The sequence below is a fragment of the Eublepharis macularius genome, chromosome 2, assembly GCF_028583425.1.
Source record: "Eublepharis macularius isolate TG4126 chromosome 2, MPM_Emac_v1.0, whole genome shotgun sequence".
Lineage (NCBI taxonomy): Eukaryota > Metazoa > Chordata > Lepidosauria > Squamata > Eublepharidae > Eublepharis > Eublepharis macularius.
Window position 1 is genome coordinate 149,692,727 of NC_072791.1, and position 10,476 is coordinate 149,703,202.

The 10,476-nt window shown below is 48.4% G+C and overlaps 1 protein-coding gene across 1 annotated transcript; it reads left to right on the plus strand.

The window, feature by feature from the left end:
• Positions 1–2,254: 2,254 nt before the first annotated feature.
• Positions 2,255–3,193, plus strand: LOC129323510 (olfactory receptor 1020-like). The gene has a single exon (XM_054970046.1). It carries the CDS (start codon positions 2,255–2,257, stop codon positions 3,191–3,193), a length of 939 nt encoding a protein of 312 aa, XP_054826021.1.
• Positions 3,194–10,476: the final 7,283 nt, after the last annotated feature.

A 10,476-nucleotide genomic window follows, 5' to 3' on the forward strand; every position in this document is an offset into this window, starting at 1 on the left:
TCATTTCCTGTTTGCAGGTGAAGTTCGGATCTCCTGAATCTACTCTGTGCTCCAGAAAGTTTCCCTTCAGTCCCTTTGAGAAGCTTGTGCTTGACTCAGAATGACTATTGCTCTCAATTAGGTGAGTTCCTTTTTGGTCATAGCTTCCAAACTGATGCCATAAGCTACGAGCCTCCTTGGAACTTCAGGCATCCACTCTTGCTTGCTTTAGCCTGCCTCCCTTAGTAGAATTCTTTGTCCAGAGGCTTGAGTGATTTTGTTACTTTAGATTTTTCATTGTGTATCATCCTAACTCTTCTATAACAATCTACCTCTGACCCTAATCATGTAGTACATTCCTGAGCAGTATGTTTCTATTACTCTGAAATAATGCGCTTAAAGCCTTTGTTGCAAAAAGGTTGCCAACCTCCAGGATCTCCTGGAATCACAATTGATCTCCAGGCCACAGAAATCAGTTCCCCTGGAGAAAATGGCTGCTTTAGATGTTTGATTCTATGATATTATGCCCTGCTGAGGTCCCTCTCGTCCACAAACCCTGCTCTCTCCAGGCTTCATCCACAAAGTCTCCAGGAATTTTCCAGCCTGGAGCTGGCAACCCTAACAATCCTTCATTCTCCTCATTAATACATTTGTGGTATAGTTAGAAAATAATGTTGTTAGAAGTAATGTTGCTATGTCAAAGTATATCTTACTGTGGAGACAGTACGTACTACTACAAGGAATGAGATTGCTATGTGGTTTAATGCACTCCACTGTCTCGCCTGCTCACTCGCCTCTTTCTCTCTCTTGTTACTAAGAATTTGGAAGAAAGAAAAAATACCTGCTTTTCTGGTGTAATACACAGTTTTAAACACGAGTATTGCTCCGCTCCTTTGCCCACCGGGATACCTTTGGGGCTGAATGCCCTAAAGAACTCAGTTACCTCCTCTCCTTCGTGTCTTGCAAGCGGATGCTGCAGTGAGAGCTGCGCGCCACCGAGCTGCTGGCTCATGAGCAAATTTGGCCAGGCGCTGCATAATGGCGATCGCCACTCCTGGGCTGGTAAAATGCGCCACAGATGTAGGACAAGGGGAATTGGTAAAGAAGGGCGGGGAGTAAAAAGCGCACCAGGGGAGTAAAATGCCGCTGCCATTCGATGCATGACAAAGGTCCAAGCTACAAGTGATGAATTACACTTGAATGGCAAGTGAACAGACTCACGTGTGTTCCTCCCTATTCACTTGCACTCCACTTGATCATGTAGTGACTCGTCACTTGTAGCTTGGCCCTAAGACTCTCAGTCGCTGGTGACCGGAATCCTGGTGTAGCTCTTTCATCTGCACCCACCCCCACAGCAGCGAGAGCTGGGCTGCCGCTAGCAAGCCCACAGCCCCCTCGGCTACAAGGAAAGCAAGCCAGGCACCTGAGCCGCAGCCGTTGAAAACAGATCCCGCAGAAGGCCAGCCAAGTGCCAAAGATGGTGGCTTGGGAACCAAAGGCACCGACCAGGAGCCTGGATAGTATTCTGCCAGCTCACCGCACCTGGCATGCACTCAGTAGCTCAAGATGAGGGGAACAAACAACCCTCTCTGTTCCTACGCCTCCTTATCCATTGCACTGAGCCCGGGCATTTTTGTTTTTCGGCTAGGTGGGAAGGCAAAAACATGGGGAAAGGGGGCCAAGCAAGCAGCTGCACAAGCACCCTGCCACAGGTCCAAGTGCCTAACACAATTGCTCCAGTTGCTTGTCCCCTTCAGCACCCTACACACTCCCCCACCACCACCCACCACCCTAGGTTGGAGATGCTGAGACGGCCCTCTTGGTTCAGTCCACTATGGCAACAGCGCCTGCTGGAGGGAGCAGGCAAGTAAGCAAGCAGCTTCCTGCCTCTATCTCCACTAGGCTAAGACCCTTCTCCCCTATCAGTAGTCTCTTGTGCCCTATTTATAATGATATGGGTGGCAGCCAACTAATCCAAGGCATTAATCTTGCGACAGTCCTATGTAGCTTGCCATATCACAGTTTATTTCACTACAGAGACTGCATTTAGTACTACAAGAAGTAGAATCTACTTCTGAGGAAGTGACCCGTTTCCTGTCTGTTTCTCTCTCCACAATACACATAGATGTACTTGGGCCCTTGTCCCCTTTTTTCTTTTCAAAATTTATTTGTAAATATACAGAGACCCTTATGTCTTCATTGCACTAATATTTAAGTTGTTAAAAGGAAACACTATACTAACTGCTATTTAATTTTGATTTCCTCAGAGTTAGCAATGCAAATGGGAAACAGCACGCTGGTAACTGAATTCATGCTCACGGGGTTGACGGACATTCCAGAGCTGCAGAGCCTCCTCTTTGTGATGATCCTTGTCTTTTATACCACTACCCTGGTGGGTAACCTGGGAATGATTGCCATAATCAGGTTGTGTCCTCAACTCCACACCCCTATGTACTTTTTCCTCGGCCACTTATCGATCCTTGACATTTGTTATTCATCATCTGTCACCCCTAAGTTCCTAGCTGATCTCTTAAAAGACAAGAAGCTAATTTCTTTTGATGGTTGTTTTACTCAGTTTTACTTTTATGCTGTGTTTGCCACCGCTGAATGCTATCTTCTGGCTGTGATGGCTTACGACCGCTACGTGGCTATCTGTAGCCCACTACTGTACTTAGTCACCATGTCTCTAAGAAAGCGTGTACACTTAATAGCTGTTGCCTACATTGCTGGCATTATAAATGCCTTAATCCATACAATTGCTGCTGCTAAACTATCTTACTGTGGCCCAAATACCATTAATAATTTTTATTGTGAAGGTCCTCCGCTTTTTGCTCTTTCATGTTCTGATATCAGTCTCAATGAAATGTTGATGTTTGTGTTAGTTGGGTTCAATCTGATAGCAACCATTGTTACCATTCTCATCTCTTACACCTTTATACTGGCCACTATTTTAAAGTTCAAATCTTCCAAGAGCCGGCAGAAAGCTTTCTTCACTTGCACATCTCACCTCATGGTCATTATCATTTTCTATGGAGGTTTTGGCATTATGTATGCACGGCCTAGCTCTAGGCAAACTCGCAACCTAGACAAAATAGCCTCCCTATTTTATATAGTGGTTACTCCCATGCTGAACCCCATGATATATAGTCTGAGAAACAATGAGGTAAGGAACGCTGTCAGAAAATATGTGGGATCTGTTTTCCAGCACAAGTGACTATATCTTTTTTACAATAGCTATTTTTCTTCTCTTTTTATTCAAGCAGTTTTACTGGGGTGGAATAAAACACATCTCCATGTAAAAGCAAGTCTTGTTCAATGTTCTTCAAATTGTTCCATCACATTATATGTGAACATTTCCTAGATATGTGAACATTTCCTAGATATGTTAGCTTCTACGTTTCTATTTTTTGATTCAAACTTAGCTCCAGCTCTTAAGTTTTTCTGAAAAAGGCATTTGAGGAAGAAAATTCCCTACTAACAGGAAAGAATCTAAAAATGCAGACTTGCCAGCAGTTATATCAGCTCTTAGTTTCAGAGATTTATGAAGTTGTCCAGATGAAATAAATTATGGGAATTGTGTAACGAGCTCTGGAAGTTGGAAGTTTAAAGTACCAAAATCTTTAATCTATGATCCTGCATGACAGTAAAATGAGGCGGTTAATTGGATCATGATTGGAAGAGTAACTGAAAACTGATAGTAAGTGAGAACTGGATTCTGTTTTGAATAAGAGAAGGACAACTCCTCTGTAAGGAGCAGCAGTGGCACCAAAAAGGAAGGAGTCTGTCTTTGGTTGGCTTGGCCTAGACTAAAAGATGAGGTTATAAGCAATGGGTTTCCAGAGCCATCCTAAGAACACATTCCTGGGAGCAAGCCCCGTTGAATAAACGTACTTCTAAGTAGTGCATGGAAGCACTAAGGATTGTTCTCTTTGTATGTGAAGGAATATAAGGACCATGGACGATGTGCGAATGACTGGAGAGAAGCAGAGGTTCTATTTCTTTCAAAATACTTGGCATACTTGCTTTGACCCATCTCTCCACTTTTCCTGGAGAGATAACAGGATATTTTTTTAATCATCTCTTTTTCTGGACTCGTCTTATTCTACCCATTTGGGGAATAAAGTGGGTGGGTGCAAGGCACCATAGTCATTTTTATTACTAGTTGTTGTTAATAATAACAACTCTTCTCACTAAGACTCAGGGAGATTATACAGTGTAAGTAAACATGATCAACATTTGGGACAATCAAACAAAACAATAGGGTATGGATTGCAAAAATTCAGAAATAAGCATAAATCCAAATACAGAGCTGAAACAATGCAGAAACAAGACATAAGCAATTTGATATGACATATTAAACAACATGGACTCTACCCAATGGGAAACATCAACAGGTATACCCAATAATATCGTTTATAGTCCCTTACCAAAGTAGCTTTCTGAGCCATTTCATTACAGCACTGCCCTTTTATCTGTGAAAAAAATTCCTGAATAATTCAGTTTTACATAGTTTGTGGAAAGACAGGAAGACAGTGAGAGTGTTCCTGACCTGACATTCAGGAAGACAAGGTGAAATGTCCATAGTGAATGGTGGATGGGACGGGCCTATAATTGATGATTTGTTGACAACTAATGACTGGTAGCATCAAAAAGATGGAGAGAATTTAGAAACAGAAAATTTATATTGATGAAAACTTTGGGATTTTCTGCTGATTTTAACTGATACCTGGATTCAGCCAGGAGAGACCAATTCTTCCACCTTTCCATATGGATACGAAATCCATGTCCCACTTGCATTTTAGCCATTTTGTAATATTCTGTCTCCTCAGTTTCTCTTGCATGGGTTCTATCACTGCATCAAAATGTAAAAAAGGTCAATGCTCTATTTCCTTTTTGGGTTGAAGAAAAGCTGTGATAATGTTTCCCCGACCCACTTGTTTTCACTGTGTAATCAAGTAAACTCAATGAGCCTTAGGGAGTTATGGGTCTGGAATTCTTCAGAGACGAGCCCTCAAGTCAAGGGTTCTGATAGCAAAGCCTTCTCTCTTGCAATTCCAAAGAGACAAAAGAAAAACAACTGTTTTCTGAGAAAGTAAAAAGCTCTTCAGTCAGCCAAACAAAAATATTTTGGTCTCTGTTTCACAAGGAAGCAACCTTTGTGAAATCAGAATTATGCTTGAAATAGAATGCTTGAAAATTGCAGGCTGAATGAATCTTAATGAGGAAATTTAGGACAGGAGCTTATTTCAGTTTGATCCATGAGAATACCCTCTAGAAAGCATTTGACAGTTGCCTCAGGCTGCAGATTACAGGGGAAGGTAGAAGGTGGTGGAAAAACTGCTCCGGACAGAAATTTGTCCAGCATTACTGCTTCCCCCCCATCATGGAACCTCAAGGTTGCCTGGAATAAAGTAAAAAAAAAACACTAATTTAGAAAAAGATAAGTCTGGGATACTCTGTAAAAAACTGTCAAAAACTGGGATGCTATCAAAAACATGCTTATTAAAAGGCTGAAACAGATGTGATGATTACAGATCATCTGAAAGAGGCAAATTGAAGGTACACATAAGTGATTCAGATCCCAGATCTGATTCAGGTCTTTGCTAATCAAAACCACCACCAATTATGTTACCCTGAAACCTCATCCTCATCCTCCCCACCAGCATTAAACTTGGATAAGCTTCATGCAAGGAAACAACAACAAGACTGAGATTTGAGTTTAGTGGCACCATAAATTGTAAGCAGTCAGCCTCGGCCTGGCCTCCACCATCTTTAATAGCCATTTTAATATGGCTACTTGTGATATTAAATGTCACTAGGCCTCTAGATTTAAAATGACAGCTTGTATTGTAGCCAGGGGACCTCCAACTAACAGTTGTTGAGTCCCTCCCGGGAGACCCAGGTATGAATGGAATCCCTCATAGGAATGCGGAGTGATCAACGGTGATTGGATTTACAGGCTCCCCAGCCTCTAAGGAATCCAGCGCAACAAAGGTCTTGCAGAATCATCCCCACTTAATGCATTCCTTTCCCTCCTTCTGTGATGAGATCTCCTGTCCTTGATTGAAGAGTTAATTAAATGGCATTCATAAGTATTTACAGTTCGTTCCTGGGAAGGTATATTCTCCAACTAAATTCATCAACTTAGCTCCGGTGGACCTCACTAACAAACTACCCCTTTGTGCAGTGCTAGAACAAACTTTGCATTCTCCTTCACATGCCCCAGCAGCTACACATCAAGGTAATCAAACCTTTTGTTAATCCCAGGAACGGACCGTTGGAGTCTTTGTTCTAACAGCTAGGTGGGCTACCCAACCTCAGGGCACATTTTACCCTATAAGAGTAGTGCCCTGGCCCAATTCAAATTGTGCACCCTTCCTGGCTGCTCCCTTAGGGTCGCTTCCCTAAGCCTCTCTCCCTCTGTAAATGCTTACTGGATCCAAAAGCACTGTTCACCTGAGGTTTAACCTAAGCCTCTTGCTCTTCTGGCCGAGAACACTGGTGTTTGAAGCTAATCTCTTCTCCTGTGGACTGGACTACTATCCCAACTAGACATGGGCATGAATGGGAAAAAAACCCCGAAAAGGCTGTTCGGTGTTAGTTCCCAACAACAAACACAAACAGCCAACTGGAACCGAACATGTCCTGTTAATGAACGTGTTCGGTGTATGGTGTTCATCAGCGCCAGAGCAGGCCCCTTAGCACTTAGAGAGCCAATATTCACAGAGAATGTGCAGCAGGCTCTTCCCCAGCCACCACCCAAGTTTGGTCAAGATTGCAATATGGATCTCGGAGTTATACATTCCCAAATTCAACGTGCCCAGGAAACTCAAAATCAACACAAATGGAGCCACCCTCACAGTTCACTTGTGCCCCGTGCGGTGGTCCTGAAGGCGTGCCGCCTCCCCTCTCAGGGACAGGGGGTCTGGCCACTCACCGGCGGCACCCCCCATGTGCCCGCCTGCCAGGCCTGCGGGTGGGAGGCGGGCAAAGCATCCTCTTGTGCAGCAAGGTGGGTGAAGACTGTGGCTGCCGGGCCTGGTGGGCACAGGGAGACAGTGCCATGCCACCTCCCCTCAAGGGGCGGGGGGTCTGGCTGCTCATGGGCGGCACCCCTCATGTGCCCGCCCACCAGGCCTGCTTGTGGGAGGTGGACAAAGCATCAGCTTGTGCAGCAAGGTGGGTGAAGTCTGTGACCGCCGGGCCTGGCAGGCACGGGGAGGCGGTGGCATGCCGCCTCCCCTCAGGAGGTAGGGAGTCTGGCCACTTGTGGGCAGCACCACCCATGTGCCCACCCTCCAGGCCTCCGGGTCGGAGGCAGACAAAGTGTCCACTTGTGCAGCAAGGTGGTTGTTGACTGCGGCTGCCGGGCCTGGTGGGCTTGGGGAGGTGGTGGTGTGCTGCCTCCTCTCAGGGGGCAGGGGGTCTGGCCGCTCGCTGGTGGCACCCCCATGTGCCCACCTGCCAGGCCTCTGGGTCAGAGGCGGACAAAGCATCTGCATGTACAGCAAGGTGGGTGAAGACTGCGGCCCCCAGGTGGTCAAGGAGAGGACGACTCAGGGGTTCTGGCCATGGCGATAAGCCACACCTGGAAGATCCTGTGAGGGGGACAGGAAGACCCTGAATCGGCGGCTGCAGGCATCACCCTCCTCCCTGCCATCATGGAAATGAAGGGATGGGGAGGTGCAAGTGGTGGGGAAGGGACTCGTGGCAGTACCCGAGAGGGAGAGGAGGAAAGAGGGAACACAAAGTGGTCAGGGTGGGAGAGGGGGACAGATGGGTTCTGGCTGTGGTGACGAGCCACACCTGCAAGATCCTGCGAGGGGGACGGGAAGACCCTGATCTGTCAGCAGCTGCTGGCATCAACCACCTCCCTGCCATCACGGATAGGAGGGGACGGGGTAGTGCAAGTGGTGGTGAAGGGACTCCTGACAGTACCTGGGAGGGAGAGGTATGGACTGGGAACTGGAAAGGTCCCAAGCAAGATGTAGTTGGGAGGGGTCAGAGTGGTTCCAGAGAGGGAGAGGACAAAATAGGGCAGTGGCAGCAGCTGCCATCACCCACCTTCCTGCCTTTGCAGAAAGATGGGAGTCATGGGACACATTCCCATGCAGCTCATAGGGGTCCAGTCAGTTCCGTTGACAGAGGAGCCCCCATGCTGTGCAACCATGCCGTATCCCTATATGATACAATTGGCTGCGTGATCGCAGCTGAGCTGTCCATCATGACCAAGGCGGCTGACATGACCCACCGTCCTGCCTTTGCAGAAAGAAGGGAATGGCCAGGACAGGAAACATTGCTTGGATGGGTCAGAGTGGTTCCAGAGAGGGAGAGACAGAAACGGGACAGCAGCAGCAGCTGACATAGGCCACCTTTCTGCCTTTGCGGGAAGGACATGAGTCGAGGGATGCATTCCCCCCTGCTCAGAGGGCACAGCATTTGCTATGGATGGGGGCACTGTGCAGCTCAACTACATGTGCAACAGCTCCTGAACTGTTTCGCACATGCCCAAAGGAGGCTGCTGCCAACATCACCCACTTTCCTGCCTTCGCAGAAAGGAGGTGTCATGAATGGCTGTGCCAGGAAGGCCTATCAAGGTCTCAGAAGCCTGTTAGCAGTGGGAGTGGGCCTGGCTAAACCTGACCCAAGCATGCCAGCCCTCAGTCGAGATACCTGCAGGACTCGATGGGCAAGGATGCGTGATGACGGCATGGAGAACCAAAGGGCGAAATGTTTTAGTAGCCTGCAAAACCCCACGCACTCCACGATTGATATGGGCAAGCCATGTAGGGCGATCGTCTCTGCCAAGACACGAAGGCCCACCTCCTGAGCCCTCAACCTCGTCGTTCTAAGCAGGGTCTGGGACAACCTCCACAAGCACGGCCTGCCTGGGCACTCCACTCTCACCAGCGTCACCCTCAGGGCAAGGTGACCCTCCCACTGATCCCCACTCAGAAGAACTGGTTGCCCCCTTTCTCCCCCCAGTGGATGTTTTGCTGGGTGAGGACAGAGACCACAGGCTCAGGTGGTGTGTCTTCAGGTGCCGAGTCAGGACTGTTGATGACAGGTGCTTTGGGTTTTTGCCCCTGCGCACCAGGACATCACAGGCATGGCACCGCACCACACGGGGGTCATTAGGAAGGGCCCAAAAGTGCCTCCATATGGAGGCGTTGAAACGTGGACCGCTATCTGTCTGAGGGGAAGGAGGACAAACAGTTACAGGCTGTACTGTGGAGCTGGCCACGGACGACAGGGTGAGGGGTGGACTGCGGTGGGGGACACCTCCGAGAGTTTGGGATGGGGACGGGAGGGATGTTTCATAAAACACAAACCATTCCTCCAGGGATTCGTCACCCACCCCGTCCTCAAATGTTGAGAAAGATCCTCTCCCCCCAGTGGAAAAACCTCTTTGGCCTCCTCCACAGCCCCCACAGGTGAATTTGGGAGAGCGGGAGGACTCTCTGCTGCCCCCGAACCACACCCAGTACTGCTTTCCACAAGTAAACCAGGAGGACTGCCTTCGCGCTTCACCCCATGACCACCCTTGGCGGCCAACACAACAGGAAGACTCATTGTGCCACAAAACTAGAATTAAGGAGGACAGAAAAGGAGAGAACACTGTGAGCCTTTAGCCAAAGTGCCCAGTGAGCTTGGCCCAAGGGCCTGGCAGCAGCCTTGGAACCGGAGGCTAAGGTTAGAGCACTAGCCCAGCACACCCACAAGCCTGACCACCAGATCAGGCACTCTCTGATACTGATACTACTACTACTAATAATAATCAGGGTGAGCCCTCAGCCGAGGTGTCCACTGAGCCTGGCCCCAGGGCCTGGCAGCAGCCCTGGAACCAGAGGCTGAGGCTAGAGCACTAGCCCAGCACACCCACAAGTGTGACCACCGGATCAGGCACTGTCTGATACTGATACTAATAATTATAATAGTCAGGGTGAGCCCTCAGCTGAGGTGCCCACTGAGCTTGGCCCCAGGGCCTGGCAGCAGCCATGGAACCAGAGGCTGAGGCTAGAGCACTAGCCCAGCACACACACAAGCCTGACCACGAGATCAGGCACTGTCTGATACTGATAGTAATAATAATAATCAGGGTGAGCCTTCAGCCAAGGTGCCCACTGACCTTGGCTCCAGGGCCTGGCAGCAGCCCTGGAATCAGATGGGATAGCTCCCTATCCCACCCACTACACACACAAAAAAGTCCAGCTCCAAGGCACTCTCCCACTCTCTCCTCCAAAACGCTATTAACAGCTCTGTCCCAGTCCACTGCTTGCTGGAAGTGAAACCAGAACTGGGAGAGCAGTGCCCTTTTATAAGCTGAGGACTCACTGAGAAATGCAGGAGGTCTGTGGTTGGCGGTCAGAACTGCCTAACAGGGTTTGCAGGGATGAGATTGGAGTTCCCATGACCACAGAACACTCCCCCCTCCCTTCCTCCCCCCTGGTGTCTGCTCCCACGTTACCAATTGTAAACTATTTGCAGCTCCACGCT